Here is a 26,541-nt window from a genome sequence, read left to right on the forward strand (position 1 = left end):
TCTAGAGGCCACCACGAGCACACTGCGCACCACAACCGATACACCAGACATAGATCCGCATTTACTTCATCTTTGGAACGCCCGCAGAGGGTTGACACGACGATGGGAACGACAACGCCTCAACCGCAATCTTAGGTAACGTATAGATCAAATTACATGGGAATCTCAGAAGTATGCAGAGATCCTTACTAGGAATAACTGGCGAGGATCTTGCGATCGCCTCTCAGGCACATTGAGCACAGCAAAAGTGTGGTAGATTCTTCGTTCACTCACAGATCCCACCACAACAAAGGGAAAAACATTTCAACAGCTGCACATCCTAGTGCACGTGTACAGGGACGATGTCTCGACACTCCTAAGAGAGCTAGAAAAGCATTTCATACTCACAGGCCCGCCGCCGCAGTACCCTGACTATCCTTATGTAGGCGAGGCGAATTGCTCGATGCAGACATCACGTCTGCCGAGGTGCGGGTGGTCCTACAAGACCTACGCCGGGGAGCCGACCACATCCGATTCGCCACCCTTCGTAACCTCAGTGAAGCGGAGATTAACCACCTCACCCATATCTTCAATGATTGCTGGCGCAAGGGCATGCTTCCCCAAGCATGGCGACGCGCCGACATCACACTGATCCCCAAACCGGGCAAGCCTGTTAAGGTTGAAATCTTACGACCCGTCTCCCTAACATCCTGCATTGGTAAGCTCATGGAGCATGTACTCTTGCGTCGTCTGCAGCCGTTCCTCGAAGAAAAATCATTCTTTTCTAACTCACAATTCCGATATCGGGCTCATCTGTGTGCCAAAGATGTGCTTTTACAATTGCGGGAGGAGGTCATAGGACCTCCGTCGTCCGCCCAAACGAGAGCACTCATCTCCTTAGACCTAAAAGGGGCATTCGATAATGTTGAACATGACCTCATCCTTCGCAATGTTGCACATTCATACTGTGGAATTCGTATGTACAACTATATCCGCGCAGTTCTTCGAGATCGCACAGCCGCCGTAGGAATGGGACCGCATCTATCCGGTACGATTCGTCTTGTATGACGTGGGACACCCCAGGCCTCAGTTCTTTCCCCTATTCTATATCAATATCGCGCTCGCAGGGCTCCCCCGGCTACTCGACCAGATCCCTGATGTCGCGCGCGCTATTTATGCGGACGACATTACTATCTGGTCGACACGGGGTTTCGACGGAGCCATCCAAGACCGACTGCAGCAAGGAGTCGATACAGTTTCCGAGTACGCGAGAAAAATGCGGCTTAAGATGTGGTCCGGAAAAGTCAGAGCTCATAATCATTCGCCCCCGGAGCCGTTCCTCTACTCCCCCTATCACTGTGCGCGTGGATGGCACACCGATACCACAGGTTAATCGTGCTCGTATCCTCGGCCTACACGTCCAAGCGGATGGCAGGTCAAACTACACTGTTTCCCTTCTATCCAGACATATTGAGCAAATTCTGGCCATGATCCGGAGGGTCTCCAACAGGCACTCGGGCCTTCGAGAAAAGGACCTGCTGCGCTTGTGGAGGCATGCGTGATCAGCCGCCTTACATACTATCTCCCATTTCAGCGGTTGACCCAAGTGCAACAAGTTCGCATAGACGCAGTGATTCGCAAAGCGACGAAGCTGGCCTATGGCCTCCCGAATTATATTTCCACACGCCGTCCCCTGAACTTAGGGACACATAACACACTAGGCGAGCTGCTAGAGGCACATTGGTTCAGCCATCGCCAGCGCCTCCTACTCACTCCTACTGGCCGCCATCTTCTCACACAGCTAGGATACTCTGTCCCTCCCCTTGAGTCTGAAACCCATCCATCAATCTTGTCGTCAGCGATACGCCAAGCACTAAGTGTTCATCCATTGCCACGTCATATGCACCCCGAGCATGACAAAGGGCGGCGCAAAGCCCGGGTACGATACATTGGCCGCATGCTTGCAAACATCCCGGAAACACATACTTTATACACGGTCATATCACGCACTCAAGAGGGCTATACCTCGGTAGTTTTGAATGGCACCGAATCCCTGAGAGATTCTGCTGCAATGCGCGGAACAAATGCCGCTTACGGAGAAATTCTCGGTGTTGCTCTTGCAATTCGATACGCCATCTGTGTTCCTGAGGAAGTGTATATATTGACGGACTCGCAGCAGGCATGCCGGGCGTTCCTATCAGGACATGGCATCCCGAGAGCGGCGCACCAAATTCTCAAAGAGATCCCGCAAAATACACCAACCACACCTCCCCGCATCCACTTACTCTAGACCCCTGGTCATACCTCGCTGCCGGGTAACGAACGCGCACATGCGGTTGCCCGATAAATTTCCCTCCGGGCGACTCGGCGTGGTGCAGTGACTAGTTCAGAGTGGGGGGATCCCTTGCTCCATTACAAAGACATACTCCGTCATTATACACGCATTCGTCGCACCCGCGCCGCACCACCACCGTCCTTCTCGCGGGAGGAAACAGTAGCATTACGCCAGTTACTAACCGTAACTTTTCCAAATTTTGTCTCTCTCAATAAATTCTACCCACACTGTTATGCAGACTTGTGCCCTGGCTGTGGCAGCTCGCCCACAATCTTCCACGTCACGATTGAGTGCACTGCAAACCTCTTTCCTCCCTTGCCAACTTTCCTTTACCCCCTACGCAACAAAGAGCTGTGGGACGATGCCCTCCGCGACGGACCTCCCGTGGTCCTCCGAGCTGTGATACAACGGGCTCGAAACATCGCCGGAATCATCTTAGGGACTCTGGACTGAGAGTTCCTCCCACACTGCTCTCGCCATTCAAATATTAATAATAAAGATGGTTTACTCTCTCTCAGGCCACTACCGGATTCTCACCCTTTTACCTTCTTTACGGCCGTCATCCTTCGCACACAATCGACACCATTCTGCCCCACCGGCCGGACCCATACGAATGCCTGCCGATCTCGCAAGCCGCCAGACACGCCGAAGAATGTCGCCAGCTGGCCCGTCGATTCACCTCGGACGACCAGAACCGTCAAAAAGCCGTTCAAGATGCCCAGAACTCGACTCCCACTTTCCACCCGGGCGCTCTCGTCTGGTTTTTAGGGCCACACCGCACGCCTGGGCTCGCTTCAATACTCCTTCCGAAGTACGACGGGCCATACCGCGTTCTGAAGAGAACATCACCCGTTAGTTACCTGGTTGAGCCGCTAACGCCGCCGTCCGACATGCGACGTCGTAACCGCGACGTCGTTCACGTTCAGCGTCTCAAGCCGTATCACCATTCTACCGTTCTTCCAGAAAACTAAGTCGCCAGGATGGCTCCTTTATTTCCGCGGGGCCATTGTAAGGACGAACGGGTGCACTGGGTCAGCAGCATCGGCAGCATCAAGCGCGCAGCAGAGGCTCGAGCTCGGAAACTTCTCGGTACATCCTAGAACCGGCGGTCGCTACGAACTCGAATAAATCTCCTTTATAATATTATGAATGGTATGTCTAGAAAAACTGACCTGCATTCGTATCCTAACAAGACTAAGGTACAGAACTAAGAAAGACAAAGAAAGGCATGTCAGCTGGTGGCAGGCGCAGTGGCTTTTGAAGAACCTGCGCTAGTGAAAAAAAGAAAGGAAAAAAGAAAACCCTCATTTAGAGTAAAACCAGCAAATAAGAGTTACATGCTTAACATAAACATGATTAAGAAATAATGTCTACATATAAAAAATAGCGATGACACTATCCAAAAAGATGCTGTTCCCCACTGAGAGCTGTCAAGTGTATATTTATAACCCTGTAGTTTCTGTAATGCTGACATCGACTTCAAGGACTGATTCTATGCTAGTTATGAAATTACAATACTTTAGGACCTGAACACTCACGATGCATAGTTACCTGAGTTACCTGAGTTAACACTCACATTGCATGATCGCTTGTTTTAAGCCTCGCTTTTCAGTGGCTGTCCCCAAGGCTGAACAACGGCATAAAAACAAATACAACAATAACAAGCACCATAATTAGGGACGAAAATATAAAAGTGAAGGCATAGCATAATGCCAGAAGACCGGTATAATTGACTCTACAAATTAGAATGCCTATTCATGTTCACCCAAAGCATCTCCATGTTCTTTTGCTGCTTGGAAGTTATTATCGCTTTCTTTTACGTTGCATCTTGTTGGCAAGCTGCCCTAAACGCCAATTACCACTGCAATAACTGATGTCTTGCACTACTTGGTGTTCGAAAAATTATATCATATATGATATATCACAATGTATACAAGTTTCCGAAAGACCACAGTAAGACATGTTGTCAGAAGAGCATGCACAGATGATCCTTGGACGTTATCTGGCCATTGTCCATAGGTATTTGAAGACCACATGTGACATTTGACGTAGGTAGAGTTTAGAACCCTAAGACAAAATATTAATCATGTACCATGCACTAAATTTCTATGTAGAACCGACAGTCAATTTTATGGAAGTGTAAACATGCTGCACAATGATGACTTATTCAATAACATTAGTGTAGTTTAAATTTCTGAATAAAAACTAACTGAACAATAAGCATAACATAACATGCCAACTTCTTATCCGCTCGCAAAGGGAAATTCTTCAACCAGGCGACTGCTGCTTGACAAATGGCATGGGTCGTCACATTTTCCCTTGTAGAAGAACTTCTGGAAAACCAAATCGCCTAGGTAAACAATGCAAGTAACATAGAGTATCAACAGTTTTGGCTGATATCCAAAGCATTGTGACATACAAACAGTTCCGCAATTAATTAATTAAATGTGTGGAAACTCAGTTCTATGGAACTGCACCGAGGAGGAAGTTCTATATAAAAATTTCCATCCACCAAACTGTAGCCAACACTAGGTGCATTAAAATTTTCCCTTTAAAACATTCCCATCAATTTTTGTTTCATTCCGAACACCATGAATTTTGGAAGTAAGAATCAGTGCACTTATGCCTCGTCAAATAAGAGCTCTCTAACGTTACCTTCAATGGCACTGTAGACATGCAGGTCCGAGGCTCATTTTCTGCCACTGGCCTTGAGTGCTGAAGTTTCCACCCAAGCTGTCTGAAAATACTGGGTACGATGCCCGAAGTAAAGCATATTGAGTCCCAGCCCTCCATAAAAGAGAGCTGTCATGTCTGAAAAAATAAGAATAAATGCCAGCAAAAAGAACTGAAAGCTAAAAACACTAACATACACAATGTGGCTAGTACAATGGCTGCATTAAGGCAGGAATGAAAGCCCTAGGAGAGGTAAGGCAGAACAGCAAATAACAATCGATGATTGTGCATTCCAAAGAAATTATTATTGCGGCAACATTTACGCACAGAAACTGCAACATGCACATAGCATAAAGAAGTTATAACTGTACCTACTGTGTATAATACAACTATAAAACATGAAGCCACGAAATGTCAATGCCTTCAAGTAGAATGTGTTGACGCGAATCGACGCGTATTCGACGAGCTGGCAAGCCGATTCTCCCGGTTACCGGTCACGCTCCCCTTCTCCGGGACATCGTTTTCCAGCTGCAAGACGCAGCTCCACCGACGTGATGGCTGCGTAGGCGTGTTTTCTACACCATGATACAAGAGCGCCAAGCGACCAGCTCTTCCGAGGCCCATGTTCTAAACGGGCGTGCAAAGGGCCTTCGGCCAATTCACCGCTCTGTTTCGATGGAGCATTTAGCTACCGCAACGTCATTTTCAAACGAGCAGAAGACGCAATCGGCGACGGAGAACGCCGCCGCGCGTTCCTCGACAACAACGAAGACGCCCGAGGGGGATACCGCGGGAGTGGCCGCCGATCCCATCGTCGCCAATTTTCCCTCCCAACAACGAGAGGTAGACACTCCGACCGGGGAAAGGATGGAGGAAGATTCTACCCCGAACATTTACGACGACAAAACTGACGACGACACAGGTGGCTGTTGGAAGACAGCCATACATAAGGGACGCATACGTCAAACGCACGCTAAGACGCAACCCTCCGAGAACATCTTGGGCATTCCGGACGTCTCCCAGCCTACCGTACGCAAGCGCAGTCGGAATCAGAACCTGCCTCAACTTCCTTTGCACGATGAAAAGATAATTCTGCGGCCTCACGGATGACTTGTACTTTGCATCATACCCTGAACGGGGGGAAAGGAGAGAAGGCTAAGCTAAACGCACTTGTACGCTCCAGACTCAAAAGGGCTCTGGGACTCCCGCACGGAACGAGCGCCGAACTCCTCAACAAGTTAGGACTTCATAACACTATAGATGAGCTCATTGAGGCACATTCGATGTCACAAATTGCAAGACTCTCCAACACTAAGCCAGGGTGTAAAATTCTAGATGAAGTCGGAATACTGCCTCGAGGAGGAGACGTCTCTAAGTTCAAAATACCCAAGGAGGTGGAGACACAATTAGTTGTAGACCCCATACCTAGAAATATTCATCCTGTCCGCAACAAGGGCAGAAGGGACGCCAGGGCCAAATGCATTCTGGGTAAACTGCACCAACAACACAGCTCAGCTCTTTTTGTCGATGCAACTAGTTATGGATCGGGCAACCGCTACGCTATTGCCGTGGTCGATGAGAGCGGTAAATTAATAAGCGCGGCGTCACTAAGAACGAGCTCCATTCATGCCGCCGAAGAAGCAAGCATAGCACTTGCAATTACAATGAGGAGAGGCTCCACGATTTTCTCCGATTCCCGTACAGCTATTAGGAATTACTCAGCCGGCTTCGTCTCAGTGGAAGCACACAAGTTACTTATACACAGTATTAATACTCATAATTACGACCAACTGGATAGCTCACACCTAGTCTTGTATCCGGCTCATCAGGGCCACTCGGTCAGCCCCAATGGCTGCAATCCTAACGAGCAAGTTCACTCTGCTGTGCGAGATTTCACATGCCGCGCATCAGATCAGGAACTGCTCCAGGATGACTGCGGCTCCTACAAAGACCCACTTACTACTTTTCACGAGATCACCTCACACTATAGGGACGGCAGGAGGTTTTTTCCTCCCCCCCCCATCAGAAGCTCAACCGACTCAGGCAGACACATTATGAATGATTCAAACTAAATCTTATCCCACTCCCTTTGTGCTTAACAAAATTGACCAGGATTTTCCCGCGGAATGTAAAAGTTGTGGACACACTCCGTGTCTATTTGATCATATGTTCTGGCTGTGCCCTAACCAAAGGGCTTCGGATCTCAACAGTGAGGAGGACTGGAGTCGGCGCATATCCAGCGAAGTCCTCCAAGATCAACTCCTGGCCGTCCGGAGAGCTCACGACACCGGGAAAGCTTTTGGCCTACCGGTGCCTACGTGGGCGGAGCCACCGACTTAGCCTGGGGTCTTGTGCCCTCGGACCCTAGTTTCTCTGGACTAAAATAAAGTTCTTGCCATGCCATGCCGCGGAGGACTCTGCCTCAATAAGTGGGCGCGCCCAGAACTCGCCAGTGCTCTATGGAGTGCAGCCGGCTTCACCACCGACGATCGTCAGGACATCATATTCCGACTGCGACCTCAGCAGAACTTGACAATCATCACCACACCCCAGTCACACGTAGCCGACGCATTGTACAAGGTGAGGGAGCTGAACCTTGGTCAGCGGGTCTATCCCATCACAACATATTTTGCGGCCCCAGACAACTCATGCAAGGGAATTGTTCCTGGTCTTTTGCCCGGTACACCGTCTTCCAAGCTAGTGGATGAGCTTTTGGCTCCTGGAATTCAAATACTTCAAGCACGAATGATGGGTCAAACCAACGTTGCGTTGGCAACCTTGGAAGGGCTTAAAGTACTTCGCTACGTGCGTTTCTATGGTGCAGAACTCCGCTGCTACCCCTATCGACCCCGCCAACTGGTCTGCAAGATATGTCACAAACTCGGCCACTGGGCTGATTACTGTCCTACGCCGCACGTGGTCATTTGCGCGACGTGCGGGATTGACAACCCCACCCCGTCACATGTGTGCACCCCACACTGCAGATCCTGTGACGGGACCCACCCTACAGCGGATCCAAACTGCCCGCGGCGTGCTAGGCTTGGGTGCGGAAAGCTCTCGAGAAAGAGCAGCGTGAACGCCAACCCTCCAGTGACCCGACTACTACTACAGATACGGCGGAGACCCGAACGTCGCACGCCCCAACGAAGGAGACCAGACAAGACATGGTCGGAGACGCGTTCGAGATACCGCCGCAAGTTCCGGACCCCCTCCAAGTCTCGGTCCCGATCCCGCGAGGCATCGGTGCGCCTCCCAGAGAAGCGCCCTCCTTCCCCATCTTCCCAACAACCTTACAAGAAGGCCCTGCAGACCAGCGCCCCCGCCAAGGTGACTCTGGTCCCTTCAGGGGTGCAGCGGACCCCGGAGAAGAAAACAGCAATGGAGGCGCCTCGGGAGGTAGGTCGGGCGGAGGGTCCCCCACAGCTCGCTCCGCCCCGTAAATCTCTCCCTACCCCTTCCCCTATTACCAATTCGTTATCAAATCCCTATCCTCTAATAGAAATAGCCCGCCAACGTCGTGACATGGAGGCGCGCTGTGAGCGCCTGCAAAAACAAATGGACGCGCTGGTGGCAGACATGAGCACTAGTATGCAGGCGGCTCTGGACAGGATAGAACGCCAAATGGAGGCCCTTCAAATAGGGATTACGGAGCAAGTGAAATCATGTATAGAGTGTACTTTCGCACGCAAGCAAGTTCCTGAGCTTAGCGGTAACAACGAAAGCGCGCTTTCCGACCAAGCCTCTCGGTCGCAACCTTCAAATGTGGGCACCCAACGCCCGCATCCCTATGCACGACCGCCTGCTTCCTCTCGCGATGATGATGGCGCCGCGTAACGCAGAGCAACTAGTGGTGTGGCAGTGGAATCGTCGGGGATTCCACCGAAAACGAGGTTGTCTACAGCAGTATATCGCCACATCCACGAACCCTCCCGATGTCATCCTCTTACGGGAAGTCAATTGCACCCCTTCTTTATCTGGCTACAGCACGCTCCCGGGTGTCTCCCCTCTTGTGGGAGCCTTAGTTTCGAAACATGTTACATGTCGCACGCATACCACTAAAATGGACATTCCTCACCAAATACTGGAAATAATTACGCAAGGTAAACGCAGCGAGTGTCTGTTTATACTCAATGCATACAGTTCCCCCCGTTCGCGAACGCATTGTTTTCAGCACCTACTAACAGAATTTGGTAGGTTTGGACGGGTTTGTGTGGTGACCGGCGACTTTAACGCTCCGCATACTGCATTGGGTTACGTTAAATCGCAGGCTAAAGGGACCCGCTTATGTAATGCCATCTGTAACATGAGATACACACTGCTTACCGACCCAGAGCACCCCACTCGGATGGGCAACAGCGTATCTCGTGACACCTGCCCTGACCTTACCTTCGTGCGCAATACTGGCCCAGTCGTTGCGCACGGGCCTTTAGAGGAGCACCTTGGATGTGACCACTACACTGTGGCGACCACCTTGTCATTACGGGGTGCGCGCAGGCCCGAGCGAAATGTGCGTATAATGGATTGGGCGAAATTCAGGGAACGTCGCCAGGACCCACCTGAGCGCCAAGGGTACGAACGCTGGCTTGACTCTCTCGCACAAAATCTAGAGGCCACCACGAGCACATTGTGCACCACAACCGAGACACCAGACACAGACCCGCATTTACTTCATCTTTGGAACGCCCGCAGAGGGTTGACACGACGATGGAAACGACAACGCCTCAACCGCAAACTTAGGAAACGTATAGCTCAAATTACACGGGAATCTCAGGAGTATGCAGAGATCCTTACGAGGAATAACTGGCGAGGATTTTGCGATCGCCTCTCAGGCACATTGAGCACAGCAAAAACGTGGTCAATTCTTCGCTCACTCTCACAGATCCCACCACAACAAAGGGAAAAACATTTCACCAGCTGCACATCCTAATGCACGAGTACAGGGACGATGTCTCGACACTCCTCAGAGAGCTAGATAAGTATTTCATACCCACAGGCCCGCCGCCGCAGTACCTTGACTATCCTTATGTAGGCGAGATGAACGAATTGCTCGATGCAGACATCATATCTGACGAAGTGCGGGTGGTCCTACAAGACCTACGCCCCAACACGGCACCGGGAGCCGACCACATCGGGTTCGCCACCCTTCGTAACCTCAGTGACGCGGATATTGGCCACCTCACCCATGTCTTCAATGATTGCTGGCGCAAGGACATGCTTCCCCAAGCATGGCGACGCGCCGACATCACACTGATCCCCAAACCGGGCAAGCCTGTTAAGGTTGAAATCTTACGACCCATCTCCCTAACATCCTGCATTGGTAAGCTCATGGAGCATGTACTCTTGCGGCGTCTGCAGCCGTTCCTCGAAGAAAAATCATTCTTTTCTAACTCACAATTCGGATATCGGGCTCATCTGTGTGCCAAAGATGTGCTTTTACAATTGCGGGAGGAGGTCATAGGACCTCCGTCGTCCGCCCAAACGAGAGCACTCATCTCCTTAGACCTAAAAGGGGCATTCGATAATGTTGAACATGACCTCATCTTTCGCAATGTTGCACATTCATACTGTGGAATTCGTATGTACAACTATATCCGCGCATTTCTTCGAGATCGCACAGCCGCCGTAGGAATGGGACCGCATCTATCCGGTACGATTCGTCTTGTATGACGTGGGACACCCCAGGCCTCAGTTCTTTCCCCTATTCTATATCAATATCGCGCTCGCAGGGCTCCCCCGGCTACTCGACCAGATCCCTGATGTCGCGCGCGCTATTTATGCGGACGACATTACTATCTGGTCGACACGGGGTTCCGACGGAGCCATCCAAGACCGACTGCAGCAAGGAGTCGGTACAGTTTCCGAGTACGCGAGAAAAATGCGGCTTAAGATGTGCTCCGGAAAAGTCAAAGCTCATAATCATTCGCCCCCGGAGCCGTTCCTCTACTCCCCCTATCACTGTGCGCGTGGATGGCACACCGATACCACAGGTTAATCGTGCTCGTATCCTCGCCCTACACGTCCAAGCGGATGGCAGGTCAAACTACACTGTTTCCCTTCTATCCAGACATATTGAGCAAATTCTGGCCATGATCCGGAGGGTCTCCAACAGGCACTCGGGCCTTCGAGAAAAGGACCTGCTGCGCTTGGTGGAGGCATGCGTGATCAGCCGCCTTACATACTATCTCCCATTTCAGCGGTTGACCCAAGCGCAACAACTTCGCATAGACGCAGTGATTCGCAAAGCGACGAAGCTGGCCTATGGCCTCCCGAATTATACTTCCACACGCCGTCTCCTGAACTTAGGGACACATAACACACTAGGCGTGCTGCTAGAGGCACATTGGTTCAGCCATCGCCAGCGCCTCCTACTCACTCCTACTGGCCGCCATCTTCTCACACAGCTAGGATACTCTGTCCCTCCCCTTGAGTCTGAAACCCATCCATCAATCTTGTCGTCAGCGATACGCCAAGCACTAAGTGTTCATCCATTGCCACGTCATATGCACCCCGAGCATGACAAAGGGCGGCGCAAAGCCCGGGTACGATACATTGGCTGCATGCTTGCAAACATCCCGGAAACACATAATTTATACACGGACACATCACGCACTCAAGAGGGCTATACCTCGGTAGTTTTGGATGACACCTAATCCCTGAGAGACTCTGCTGCAATGCGCGGAACAAATGCCGCTTACGGAGAAATTCTCGGTGTTGCGCTTGCAATTCGATACGCCATCCGTGTTCCTAAGGAAGTGTATATATTGACGGACTCGCAACAGGCATGCCGGGCGTTCCTATCAGGACATGGCATCCCGAGAGCGGCGCACCAAATTCTCAAACAGATCCCGCAAAATACACCAACCACACCTCCCTGCATCCACTTACTCTGGACCCCTGGTCATACCTCGCTGCCGGGTAACGAACGCGCACATGCGGTTGCCCGATAAATTTCCCTCCGGGCGACTCGGCGTGGTGCAGTGACTAGTTCAGAGTGGGGGCATCCCTTGCTCCATTAGAAAGACATACTCCGTCACTATACACGCATTCGCCGCACCCACGCTGCACCACCGCCGTCCTCGACGGACATCCCGCGATCCTCCGAGCTGTGATAAAACGGGCTCGAAACATCGCCGGAATCATCTTAGGGACCCTGGACTGAGGGTTCCTCCCGCACTGCTCTCGCCATTCAAATATTATTAATAAAGATGTTTTACTCTCCCTCTCCACCGACGTGGCCCGAGGGCGATCCCCCAGCCCACGCCGGGGAAACTGAAGGCCGCGACCTCAGGGGGGGAGTTGCCACACGTCGGAGTGCCGAAAATCCCCCATTGGCGTCGAACGAAGAGCCAATACAGCCGGATGATTTGATGACAAACGAGATTGTTAGCGCCGATGTTACTGTCTCAATTGATAGCCACGACTTGATGGCGCTGGTAGACACTGGCGCGGACTTTTCGATTGTAAGTGAAAAACGCGCGGACAGACTTCGCAAAGTGAAAATTGAGTGGCCAGGGCCACACATTAGACGTGCTGGAGGCCAGCTACTGACGATTGGCAAGTTTACTGCAAGGGTCAACACAGGAGATTCGTCATTCGTCGCAAATTTTGTTATTGTCCCCAACTGCTGCAAATATGTAATCTTAGGTATAGACGTCTTACCCGAGTACAGCGCCGTCATGAACATACCAGAAGGTATACTAATTTTGTCTGGGAACGAAAGTGCAGTACTACAAGGGAAGTCCTTGCGCATCATAGACGACGTAACCGTAACACCGTCATCTTGCCGCCTTGTTTCCGTCAGGTGCGACACAGTGTACGATGGGGAAGGTCATGCCGAGCAGATAATTACGCTTTTGCTCACTCAAGGTATTGTCATACCCAGAAGTCTCATCCTAGTAAGGCATGGGCAAACAGTACTGCTGACAAAATTCAGCAAGAAAGGACGACACATTGCATAAGGCCCAGCAGTTGCTTACCTCGACGAGATTGCGGAATTCGGCGAATGCGAATGAACAGGGAGAGCAAGACGCTTCGGCACGGGTACCTGTTCTTGACGTGAGCGGGTGCTTATTGTCAGCGGAAAGGCAGCGTCTTGTGAACCTGTTGCACCAGTTTCGCGATTGCTTCTCGTTGACATTCAGAGTCGGGTAGACGCCACTGACGAAGCACCGATGATCACGGAGGAGAGAGCGAGACCAATCCGACAAAAACCGTACCACGTAGCACCAAAAGAACGCGAAGCGATCCAAGAGCACCTGAAAACGATGCTAGACGACTACGTTATCCAGCCATCAAATAGGCCGTAGGCATCGCCGGTAGTGACGGTCAAAAGACGGCAGTCGACGTTCTTGTGTCGACTACTGTAAGCTGAACCGGGTGACAAAGAAAGACGTATAACCCATTACCGCGTATCGAGGATTCCCTCGACAGGCCGAGGTATGCCCGCTACTTCTCGTCGATGGATCTAAAAAGCGGCTATTGGCTAATCGAGGTTGACGAGAGAGACAGAGAAAAGACTGCTTTAGTAACGCCTGACGGGCTTTACGAATTTAAGGTCCTGCCTTTTGGTTTATGCTCAGCTCCAGCAACTTTTCAACGACTCATGGATACGGTTCTGTCAGGCCTGAAGTGGCAGACATGCCTCGTGTAACTTGATGACGTCATAGTTGTTTCGGAAACGTTTGAGGAACATCCGAGACGGCTGATGGAAGTTCTACAAACGATACGGCCCACCGGCCTAACACTGAAAGCAGAAAAGTGTCACTTTGGTTTCGAGGAACTCCAGTTCTTAGGTCATGTTGTGAGTAATCAAGGCGGCGGCCCTGACCCCGACAGGATCACTGCCGTCGCAAAGTTTCCAGCGCCAACGGACAAGAAGGCAGTGAGGCGTTTTCTAGGTCTCTGCGCGCAATACCGAAACTTTATTGCCAATTTTTCGCATATAGCTTCACCTTTAGCGTGCCTTATAAGAGAAGACGTTGCCTTCGTATGGGGCGAAGAAGAACAAGCAGCGTTTATCATCTCCGACAGTGCCTGCAAGCACATCCTGTACTGACTCACTTGGACGAGGACGCTCCTACCATGATTCATACGGATGCTAGCAACGTAGGTCTAGGTGTTGTGCTCGTGCAGTGGCAAGACTCAGCCGAGAGAGTCATTACGTACGCAATCTGGACGCTCTCAGGTGCGCAGTTTAATTACTCAACCACAGAAAAGGAATGCCTTGTGGTGGTATGGGCAGTTATGAAGTTTCGACCATATCTCTATGATCGTTCCTTCAGTGTCGTCAGCGGTCATCACTCACTTTGCTGGCTGACGAACTTGAAGGATCCGTTCGGTCGACTAGCGCGTTGGAGCCTAAGGCTTCAAGAATTCGATATGACAGTGGTGTACAAGTCCGGCCGATTGCCTATCAAGGTCACCGATTAAGCCGGAAGTTACAGAAGATGGCGAAGACATGGCTTTTATAGGAGTTCGAGACACGGCCACTATTGCTCGTCAGTAGCGGGAAGAAAGCAAACTGATTCCGCTAGTAAAATGTTTGGAAGGCCGGATTACAAGCGCTCCCAAAACATTTGCAAGAAGCTTGCCATCATTCTGCTTCCGTAATGATGTTCTCTACAAGAAGAACCTCTCTGTAAGCGCGAGCAGCTGCCTACTTGTCGTCCCAACCTGCTGTTTATTAACGTGCACCTGAAGCTAACCTAACGTGCACGACCGTTTTTGTATTTCGCTCCCGTCGAAATCCAGCTCCCGCGGCCGGGATAGAAACCATGACGTCGACCAATGCCATAGATGCAAGCTACCGTGGTGGGCAAAGAAGCGTTGATTTGAAGTGCGATCTCTTCCGCAGTGTTGCATAGACCCTACAGTGATTTAATATGGCTTTGCATCTGCACGCCCTGTGTCAGTTGTCCGCTTGACGAAGTCGCATGGTGTTTATTTTTCAGAAATAGCAGAAACGTTCGGTACCATACCTTTAGATTGCCCACAACTGTTGTCGTGTCTATGATAGCAGCGTTTCTTTATCCTCGTTTCCCTAACGTCACCTTTTCCATGTCCCGACTTTCCTTCCGAACTGCGAGCGAAGAGTGGCAAGGCTAATATTCACTCGTCTCGCGATTGCGCCAGTTTTATGCATTCGCTGCCTCATCTCCTTGCTCCGTATCTACCGTTCTGCTTACCTCTCTTCAGGACTTGCACGTTAGTAGAACGGTTTGTAGAACGAAAGTTTGTGCAATGCTTAGGCGGGGGTCACAGATAATTACAGCTGTAAAGAGGCGAATCTAACGACACCCAGGGAGCTCCAGAGAGTACTGTGCACACGTAACGCGATGAAAAGGTCCAAACAAGTTTCTCGCGTCGCCTTTCCAATCTTCCCCGTTACTTCCATGTATATGCACGCCCTCCCCCGTCGCGGTGTGCAGGACAGCAGCAGCAGCAGCAGCACTGGAAAAGACGAAGGAAGAGGCGAAGAAAGCGTCGTTTTAAAAAAAAATTGCTTTCATTATTTGACGTAAGGTCGCGTGTCGTCGCGGCGTCATCACGTCCTTCGTGGGGTTTCACCACTGCGAGAGCCCCACCAACAAGCCCCTATAGCTATCTAACTGTCTGATCCGCCCACTAGACTTTTTGCCTTCTGGAGTAACTTTATCCTGCTGCCAAGACGCGAATTGTATATCAAGGTTACTGCAGACCTACAAGACTGTTTTTTTTCAGCCTGTTCATTATTTGCGTCCTCCACAGCTATATCGGGGAGGCACTTCCTTTTTACGGCACTGTGTTAATAAGTGAACTTGTTTTCGAATTATATTCTCTAATAATGCCGTATTTTTACTATCTTAGTCTTACGTAACACACAGAGAGTACTCAGGCACCCTCTAGTGAAATGCTTTCACTTTTTGCCTGATTATGCCCGCCGTTGTAATGTAATTGTAATTGTAATTGTAATGTAATTGTAATTGTAATTGTAATGCAAATAAGCGCAACTTGAACTCACTTTCTTAGAAATAAACGCTGACGTCATCCTAAACAATTGATTAACAAACGCTGTAGTGCTCGGTCTTCTGATGCCCCTATTCGCAAGCTTTTTTTTTTCGGGATGTTATTTTGTACCGTAGAAGCGTCCCTCGGACGTAGCTGACGTGCTCGTTTTTATTTTCTAGCACCCAATGTAAACTGCCATCGCCGCAACTCCATGATGTCCTGGTGGCAGGCAACCGTGGCGTGTCGCGCAAGTACGACCAGGCTGCTTCATTTGGGTTGGCATACACTATTTTGTGCGTTATACTTCGCCTCATTCATTTTTCATCTATCCCAGAGCTTGAAAAGGCCGTCCCATCTAACCTGATTACCTTCTTCAATCTCTTGATATACAACACGAGTTCTTTCATTAATCCAATTTTCCACTCACTCGGCCTTATTTCTGTTTTCGTTTTCGCAAACTTTGTGTCCATCGCTGTGGTTACAAAATACGCCCAACGGTACGCTACCACTCAAGATTTTCTGGCGACCTGAGCTACTGAAGTCGCAGGCTTTCTTCAACATGGTGTTCAGCTTCAATATGGCTATCCTCAAGTACTTTTCGCGTACTTTGCCCACCGCTTTCCCTCCAGTGTCATTGCATACACTACTCGCTCGTGTTAGACACAACGCACACACGCAACTACCTTAATGAAGTATCAGTTACACGCTAGTTGACATGCTGTCGATGTACCTTTTCTCTGATTACCGGGATAGGAACGTGGGCCTGTCTTTGGTGACATTATCGGTCTGCAACCTCGCTCAACGACACCGCTCGTTATTCATAACTTTTTTTTTCGATAGGAGCATACTGTATTTGCTCTGAATATACTTTCGGATTTAGATGCGACATTGCACACCCGCTTATTTTGTTACTCTGACGGCGACCGTTGTCGTCAGGCCGCCGCCTCATTATGAGCTTCGCCATCCCCAGAGAGCACAGAAAGGTGTCTTCACAAACAAGCCACGTAATTCGAGCCCATATATCTGCAGCATTCTACATTTGGGAACTGGGCACGCTAACCACTGCGCTACCGCCTCCCTCCGCTACCTTCGATTTATCTGCCTTTCCACTTCTCGTTTTCTTCGCTGACGCAGGCAGAACGGACGAAAAGAAGAGATTGCTTGAGCCGCTAGCGGACACATGGCTAACTTTGGCAGGCTACTCTCATCGAAGCGCACGTGGGCTTGCGGATGCGTGCAGATCGTCGCCTTAGCTTTATTGTAAATTTGCTTTCACTTACTCTTATCGCTTAAAACTGATACGCTCGACAAAAATGAGACATGCCCTTGTATTTTTTTCTTGCTTTGTTGGTTTAAACCAAGAACGCTCATTCATAACTTCAAACCAGCAACAGTTTCATCATGACTTGAACAATCATTTACAGAAATAGTTATTTTTTTAAAGAAATGGCATAAGGATACTATGTTTCAGGTCTTGTCGCTGCCAATAGGGGCAGGCACCATGTATCGACGAAATGGCATCATACTGCCGATGCACGTAGCAGGTACTGGATGATGAAAACCGAAAATGGCGAGTTTTTCAGTTCTCGCAGCTTGTTATACACACAACACAAGGCACTCGCCACCATGACTTTCTGCACCAGCGACGGACTGATATATACTTCTTAAAGTGGTTTATTTGAGTTTTCATCGCGGAACCGCAAGTACGCTCCTGCTCGGCACGAGGCCCAAGACGGCAGAGATTGCCTTGAGAGTGTCCTGTCTACTAACACCTTGTGATGTTTGCGTTCGCGTCTCTGTCTTGAAGAGACACGCACCGTAACATACTGCAAAGGCGCTTGCGTTGAGCGTATGCAAGGCGAGAAACGCTGTTCTAAATTGTATGTTCTCTAACTTGTTCAGTAAACCCATGTTTATAGTGTTCCCGCAAAAGCAAGAGTCATGAGTATGACACCCGTAACCGCTAGAATCACGGTATGGTCGTAAGTTGTCATGACAGCGCAGATGTAATTCAGAGCCTGCCACTAAGGAATACGCGACGAAGTATGGCCGATGAATAATTGCCAAGATTTGTATTCAGTAAACGTTAAATACCAAGAACGGCGGGTGCTTATACTACCGCAAAGGACGGATGCTTGGGGGGTGACTCCATTTGCTCGCTACATCACACATCTGCACTGAAATTAAGCTGGTTTCACCAATTCCCGCTTACATTCTCTCGACCCTTCACTGCGACTTCGCTAGACACTTAGACTGCATTTTCCCTCTTTTTGTCCCTCGTTTCCTTTCCCAATGTGCTGAGACGTGCTTCCACCGACGTTTGGTTCTCATTTTTTAAATGAATCTATTCATTCATTCAGTTCTAGATTGCTGCAAATAATCTCGTCTCTACATCTCCATAATCACCCTCTCTTTCACCTGGAATCTGCCGTTGCAAAACAATGTTGCCATGTTGCATATGGCTGGGCGTCGCATACACAGCTTTCTAGGAATGGCCAGGAGCGGCGCGTCCAATTTTCGGCGGGTGACGACACAGTGTAGAGAACCATCTCTGCCACTTCCACACTCAACATTCTGCTCCGTGAGCTACGTTAGCTGCTTCGACGGCAGACCATTCGAGAGGAAAAATATCCTGGGAACTTGGCCTAAGCATTATTCGATGCACAAGGCCACAAAACACCAACTGTAGTTCTTGAAAGAGCCTGCACTTTGTGCACTGCAGTGTCCATTCTGGTTACCTCTTCATTCTTTTTCTTATCTTCCTTATTCCTTATCTCTCTGTTTATCTTTGAATGATTAGTATTAGGATTGTCAAAGGAAAAAAAAGTGTAAACGTGTGAAGTTGGCAAACTGGTCTCGTGGGAGAATGTATATAAATGGACGGTGGTCTGCTCCTGACTCTACCTTCGGTTACACTTCGCTCTTCGAAGAGACAGGACGCGTGTCGAGTAAGCTCCTGAAGAGCACTTTGCGATTTGGTAAACGTGGCATAAATCATGGATACAGAGGTTCGACGTAAAGCTTAAGTTACCGCATTTCTCTCGCATTTGCCATCAAATTACCATTAAATTTTTCTCTCCCCCTGTGCATGCTAGCCAGTCGGGCACGCCCTTCGCTCTTCCATTATCTGTCCTTTTCTTTTGTATGTCGCACTTACCGGTGGCCTGCCTCATCCCTCACAGGACGAAGTACAAACTTAGCTGTGCTAGTCGCGGGCAGCTCTTTTTGAATTCGTGCTGCGTCGATTTAAAATCTACATTTGTATCCAAGCCTGAATGACAGCGATACAGGCGAGGCGAGTTACGGTAGCTCGTGGGTTTGGACTAACGACGCTGCTCAAGCAGAACTTAAGTCTTTTGCGTGGTTTGACACAAAAGTGAAAGGCAGGAGGGTAACACGCCTTCCCGAAATGAAACTCTCGGATTGTTTGACGGTTGGTCAAATACGAACCACCTTCATGTCGGTATCAGCACGCAAAGGGGCAACTCAGATGGAACGGTTTCAAATGGATAGGCTTTTAATTATACGAAGAATATTTTTAATCAAGTTTCCTTCCATGCCGTCAGGTGAAAGCAGACTAATAAGCATTTAAATTTTCTTTATTCTAAAGACCTTCTGTGAGTGTCCGGGTTGCTGTCATCTACAACTTTTTAGGTTAAAAAGTCAGTTGCGAATGATAAATTATTTAATTTTATTTTTTATTTAATTCATCATACTTAATTCAAGCGGTTACAATCGATTCGCTTGCAACCGGAATTTTCCGACAACCTCCTGGCAAACAGTATTGAGATCCGGTCTATCATACGAGCCATAGTTCGCGAGGAATTGCAAGCGCATGGCTCACTCCCTTGCAGCAGCGCTGACGTACAACCTGCTTCTGCTGAGCTGCGCGGCATTATTAAAGAGGAATGGGCCTCCCTGCAGAACGCCCACAATACCACCGCTTCTCCTTGCCCACAACCGGCTTCTTATGACTAGGTTGCTGCAATGCCAGCCGCGCCGTCTCCAATCACACCACCTGCGCCTGTTCACGATCACTTGGCACCTTTAGTCGCCCGAGCTCCGAACCCGCCTTACTACTCTGCCTGGCGTTCGTCGAGGCCTGTTTCTATTACTGCGGCTTTCGAGGACATATTTCCCGGTTTTGCAGACGCCGCCAGCAAGACGAACGTCGTGGTTACGCTGCCTTTGAACGCGATGAGCCACCTCCTCGCGTCTGCCGCACTTATGACGATGCTCCTCCCGTTCGCTGATCTCCATCTCCGGCCGACTTCTCCAACACCGCACATAACACACGTGCCTCGAGACGCCGCTCCCTATCGCCGCTCCGACATTCTGTTTCGCCACTTCGACCTGTCTCCCAACTACATGTCCAGCAACCGGAAAACTAACCAGTGCAGTTTTTGGAGGGAAAACTGCATCGCCGCGAAGTGCTCCAACTCCTCCTTAACGTCCTTCGAACATGTTATTGGTGTCTGTAGAGGGTGTGCGTCTGTTAGCTCTGATTGACACGGGAGCTACTATATGTTTTATGCGGGCGGACCTGTGGTCTCGTCTGCAGAAAGTGAAGACGCCTTATTTTGGATCATCCTTGATTGGGGCTAATGGAGCAATCATTCGACCATCAGCCCAATGTACAGCACGCGTCTTCATTGATGGTATCCGTCATCACATTAAGTTCGCGATTTTATTCCCGTGCGCTCATGAACTAATTTTAGGTTGGGGCTTTCTCTCGTCAGCGTCCGCTTTAATCTCTTGCCGTCAACGTGTAGTCCATATGACCGAGACAGTTCATTGCAGCAGTAGTGCCTATGAGCCATGACTCCGTTTTCTCACTGTTGCCGATTCTGTACTGCTTCCAGGTCACGAGCAAATCATAAGTCTCTCTTCTACGGACATCACCAATGGCGACGTGTTCATCACTCCTTAAGACCGCTGTCTTGCCCGTGGGATTGTCTTCGCTTCCTGCCTGGTGCGGTTCAAAGAAAGCTCTACATTAATCATCGCTTTAAACGCAACCACTGAGACTATCCTCCTACCTCAAGGCTCCGCAGTGACCTGTTGTGTGGATACCCAACAAGTCTGACAGCTTCCTCTTGCCGCCTCGCAAGTTCTTCCGCAACAGGGCATATGTGCTTCACCTACCCTTGCTTCCGTGATAAGTCCTGACCTTACTGCTGCTCAGAGTGCAGTGTTGCAAAAATTGCTCACGAAGCATCAGGCCTCCTTTGATATGGATACTTCGTCACTCGGACAGACTTCCGTTGCCTTCCATCGTATTGACACCGATGGCCAGACAATTTTAGGACGTCCTCCTTTGGCCGAACGCAAAATCACCGAGGAGAGCGTCGCCGATATGCTGAAAAGAAACATCATACGTCCCTCCACGAGGTCTTGGTCATCACCCGTCGTTTTAGTGCAGAAGAAGGATGGATTGGTACGATTTTGTGTTGACTACCGCGCGCTAAACAAGATCACCCGTAAGGATGTATATCCGGTGCCCGTATCGATGACGCCCTTGATTCTTTGCAAGGCGCGCAATGCTTCTCCAGCCTTGATCTTCGCTCCGGATATTGACAAATTCCGATGCACGAAGCGGACAAAGAAAAGACCGCCTTTTCTACTCCGGATGGTCCTTACGAGTTTAACGGAAAGCCTTTCGGTCTATGCAATGCCCCCACCGCATTTGAAAGAATGATTGACACTGTTCTTCGCGGCCTCAAGTGGAGAACTTGTCTATGTTACCTCGACGACATCGTTGTGTTTTCCACGACTTCCACTGACAATATGCAACGCTTAGATGAAGTGCTCAGGTGCCTTTCTAATGCCGAACTTCAAATAAACACGAGGAAGTGCCGTTTCGCTAGTACAAGGATTAAAGTCCTGGGTCATCCCTTTAGCAAAGACGGCATCCAGCCCGATCCGGACAAAATTTCCGCGGCGCTCAACTCTCCACGCCCACTACGTGCAAAAGAACTGCGCAGATTCATTGTACTCGCCTCATACTGTCGACCTTTTTTCCGGAACATTGCCAGCATTGCCTCGCCCCTCCACAAGCTCCTTGCTAGTTCCAGTTCCCTCGATTGGACCGATCAATGTGAAGCCGCGTTCCAAGAACTCAAGCGCGCACTAGCATGTCCCCCACCTGTCCTTTGTCATTTTGATGACAAGGCGCCCACATCACTGCATACTGACGCTAGTGGTCAAGGAATTGGTGCCGTACTGCTGCAGCGTGACCACGAATTTTGCGAAAAGGTTGTTGCATATGCAAGCCGCGTTCTCACTTCTGCGGAAAAGAAGTACTCGATAACCGAACAAGAGTGTTTGGCTGCTTTCTGGTCCATTCAGAAATTTTGTCCACATTACCCCGGTCGACATTTCACGGTTGTGACCGACTACCATGCCCTATGTTGGTTGACGACAATCAAAAACTTGTCTGGACGCCTTGGCCGCTCGATACTCCGATTGCAAGCATATAATTTCGATGTCATATACAAATGCGAAAGGAAGGACTGAGATGCCGATGCTCTTTCACGATGCCCATTACCACCATCATCGGAGCACATCACATCCCCTTGTCAAATTGGCTGCACGGAGGACGCATCGTCTATTACACTGATTTCTTGCTTCACTCCATCAAACCACCCTTCAGTGCTTTCCACTCACCAGCGCGCCGTTTCTTATTGCCATGGTATCATCAATCCCCTTAGCGGTGTTTCATCTCCACCCAATCCCAGGCTACGGAAACAGCGCAAACCGTTCAAGTTCGAAGACGACGTGCTCTACCGGTACATTTTTCACCTGGGAGACCATCGATGGGTTGCCCTTCTACTGCGCTCTCTTCGCGTTGCAGTTCTGCAGGCCTCACACGATCGCCCTACGTCAGGCCACTTGGGCTACCACAAAACGCACGAGCTCATACGCAGCCGATTCTTTTGTCCAGGTCTTTCCACGAGCATAGCTAGATATGTTGCCTCGTGCGCGCTTTTCCAACACCGCGAGCGACCTACTACTGCTCCGGTCGGGACGCTACAGCCACTTCTTTGTCCAGCAGAACCCTTCTCTGTCGTTGGCAGTGACCTTTTCGGGCCCCTCCCACCTATTCCAGATGGCAACAGATGGATCGTCACTGCAGTCGACCCCTTGAGCCGGTACGCTGAAACAGCCTCAATACGTTCAGGAGCTGCATCAGAAGTAGCGGCCTTCTTCTTGGAGGCTATCTACTTACGTCACGGGGTGCCTCACGTTCTTTTGAGCGACCGAGGCAAGGCATTTCTTTCAAGCACTCTTAATCAAGTTCTGCAAGCGTCCAGCACCATGCACAAGACAACGTCTAGTTACCACCCTCAAACCAACGGCCTAATAGAGCGATTTCATCGCACGCTATGCGACATGCTATCCATGTATATTCAGCCTGACCATCGTAACTGGCATGCGATTCTCCCATTTGTAACATTTGCATACAGCACGCCTGTTCAACGGACCACCGGATACTCGCCGTTTTTCTTAGTATACGGCTGCCACCCAACCTCATCACTCGACGTTTCTTTCTTCTCTGGCCCCGTCAACGCTTCACCATTCATTTGCGACCACTTTGTGTCTCGTCTTGCCCAATGTCGTCGTCGCGCCCGTATGAACACTGAAGCCAGACAAGACGATCGCAAACATTGGTACGATGCCTCTCACCGCGTCGTTTCCTGCCGCCCTGGTGACGATGTGCTCCTATGGACACGTGCACGAACACCCGGTTTATGTGAGAAGCTTGAGTCTCGATATAATGGCCCCTACAAAGTCATAGAGCAGACCTCGCCGGTGAACTATCGCGTTACACCCGTTGATGCCCCAACTGACGGACGCTACCGCAAAACAGAGATCGTGCACGCTTCCCTCCTGAAGCCCTTTCATCTCTGTTCCACTGTCTAATATGCAGCCAGGCTGGCCACTTCCATCCACGAGGGAAATTAGTGTAAGCATTTATGCGGACTTCACCTTCATCTGTACAAAGTAATCATCAATCATCAGCTCGTGTTCGTTTTTGCATCGGCTCCATTTTTCCTTCTTGGAATAAAGCGTCGTCTCGACCGTGGTATTTCAATATATATATATATATATATATATATATATATATAAAAGAAGAGCGGGAGTTAACCGAGGGGCCCGATTTTTATTAATCAAATCATCAGAAGCCAACAAACAAAGGCACCAATGGCCACACAGGGGAAATTACTTGTTCTTACTTATTCAACTAAAGAAATTATAAATGAATGAAAATGAAAGTGGATGAAAAAGCTTGCCGCAGTTGGGGAAAGATTCCACGTCATCGCATTACGCGTGCGATGCTCTACCAGTTGAACTACCACGGCGCCGTTTTCCCGTCCATTTTCTGGGGTATTTATGTGTTACAACTAGATCTAAGCCCGGAAGTGTTAGCCTGTGCCACCACTCACAAACCATGTCGGCGGATGTGGAACATCCTTTCTGCCGCAGGCGTCACGAGTACGTGAACTTTATATGGGTGAAGGTGACTGGTCAATGAACCCACAGATGCTACCACTCTCATTTCCATTAATTTACCATTTCTTTAATTCGTTTAGTAAGTACAAGTTATTTCCCCAATGCTTTCCTTGGTGTCATTGTTTGTTGGCTTCTTATGATATGAGTCACAATCGTAAATCTCGGTGGCCATACGTAGTCACATGCTATTCTCATGTTGCCCTGTTAACTGCGTGAGAGAGACGCAGACGACAAAGAGGGAGACGACCGACGCCGCACGGCCCCATGTGTACCTACGGAGCGCATCGTGTCACGCCTTAGAGACAGCTCGATGGACATATTTCCGAAGAAAGTCGACCTAGAATGCTTATGCGTCAAAAGTACCTGGTACCGCACATGCTCAATCAAACTTTAGTGTTTATGATGCTCAGACGAAAACATTCAGATCACATTTTTTCACACAGCGCAGCCAGTATAAACAGGCTGAAATTATCCCGCGCCATCCACTTTCACCTGTGTAACGAAACTGGCGGCACATACGACTTTCGCGTTCCCGCAAGTTATGTCAAAATCTGATCACTCCGACTGGCCTGTCACACACTCCACATTTTGGATAGCAAGACGAGCAGTTATCACTGCTGTTTATCGCGCAGTTTAATGAAGCCATCGGTTTCCTAACGGTGAATTCCAATTGCAGATTAGGAGTACTTGCGGTAGTAGATATACTGGTTTTCGCGGAGCGAGTCTACTCAATTGGGAGATTGAGATTGCCTCCCGTATCTTTCATTGGCGGATCGGGAGCAGCTCGGCCACTAGATCCACTCCACGGAGTGCCGCTGTCCACTCCGCAAAAATGGCGGAGTCGACCGGAAATCGCTTGATATCCGTCCACCCACAGCCAACATATGGCGCGGGCGCCTGTGAACGCGAATCTCTGGGAAGAAATTAGCGGTACTTCGCATAGTCAACTGCGCTTTTACTGCTTGCGGAGAGCGATGATTCATCTGGCTCAAGTTCCGAATTGACCAGCGCGGTCTAAAGCGACGAAGCTCCGGTAGCTAGTGTATTCAAGCAAGCTATCGACATCATGTTTTGGCAGGCGGCCAAGACACTGAAAGTTACGCTTTTTGTCGACGACGTCATTCGCCAGGTAACAAGGCTCGGAGGTTTACATTTTAGCAGCCTTTACTTTTGCTCATGAAATGCAGCTCCGAAGGCACTTCAGGCTGTTCCAATAGGTTGCCACCGAACTGATCGCGGGCTTCGCCTCGTCTCTGATGTTTCCGACGCACAGTCAGGGCGGACGAGAGAAGCAGACCTACATGTGGTGTGATTTCCATTAGAGCGCACGTGGCGTAAGAAGAAGCGCTCAACTTCTGCACATAACGTGCCTGCGAGTCCGTGCTAGAAAGGCCGAAAACGACGAAAAATGCGAGAAATGCTGGGCGCTCTCGGAAACGAATGTGCGCTAGCGCCCCTTCGGGAGTTGCTGGGCTCCGCCGCAGAGTTCGTCGGTAAATTGAATTCACCATTGATTCTGCCATTGGAATTCACTATAAGCAAGACGAGGCGGTGTTCATGCTCTTTTTCGTGGCCCAATGGGCCATGCCAAGACAAGCGTGCTGCATCGCAAAAAAACATACAAAAGCCGATGTTGGCGCTGTTGGTCTCACGGAGGGTCTACCACAGACAGCAGCGTGGTCCACGTCCGCAATTGCAGAAAAAACTCGGGGGAACACTTCTAGTCGTGTATCTTTCTGCGACTATATGCATACTATTATTACGCTATCGTACTATTATGACTTACCACACGCGTGCGCAGCCCATATTGATGTTCTCATAGACAACTATGTTCACACACACACACACACACACACACACACACACACACACACACACACACACACACACACACACACACACACACACACACACACACACACACACACACACACACACACACACACACACACACACACACACACACACACACACACACACACACACGCACACGCACGCACGCACACGCACACGCACACGCACGCAAGCAAAAAAGAGAGGGAGCAAAGCAAACA

At 49.7% G+C, this 26,541-nt stretch overlaps 1 protein-coding gene across 13 annotated transcripts in view; it reads left to right on the forward strand.

Moving 5' to 3' along the window:
• The window catches only part of LOC126529739 (uncharacterized), a 345,564-nt gene that overhangs the window by 27,079 nt on the left and 291,944 nt on the right, over positions 1-26,541 (forward strand). For 3 of the 13 annotated variants that reach the window (XM_072284293.1, XM_072284295.1, XM_055069955.1), the window contains exon 1: positions 17,139-17,233. The exons of 2 other annotated variants lie outside the window; for them this stretch is intronic. In XM_072284293.1, coding sequence (XP_072140394.1) covers positions 17,154-17,233 — 80 coding nt within the window. In that variant the 5' untranslated portion in view covers positions 17,139-17,153. Of the gene's footprint in view, positions 1-16,152; positions 16,267-17,136; positions 17,234-26,541 lie in introns of those variants that run through there. 8 more of the 13 variants (XM_055069962.2, XM_055069964.2, XM_055069959.2 and 5 more) reach the window with 5 other exon arrangements.

The sequence above is a fragment of the Dermacentor andersoni genome, chromosome 9 (assembly GCF_023375885.2).
Source record: "Dermacentor andersoni chromosome 9, qqDerAnde1_hic_scaffold, whole genome shotgun sequence".
NCBI lineage: Eukaryota > Metazoa > Arthropoda > Arachnida > Ixodida > Ixodidae > Dermacentor > Dermacentor andersoni.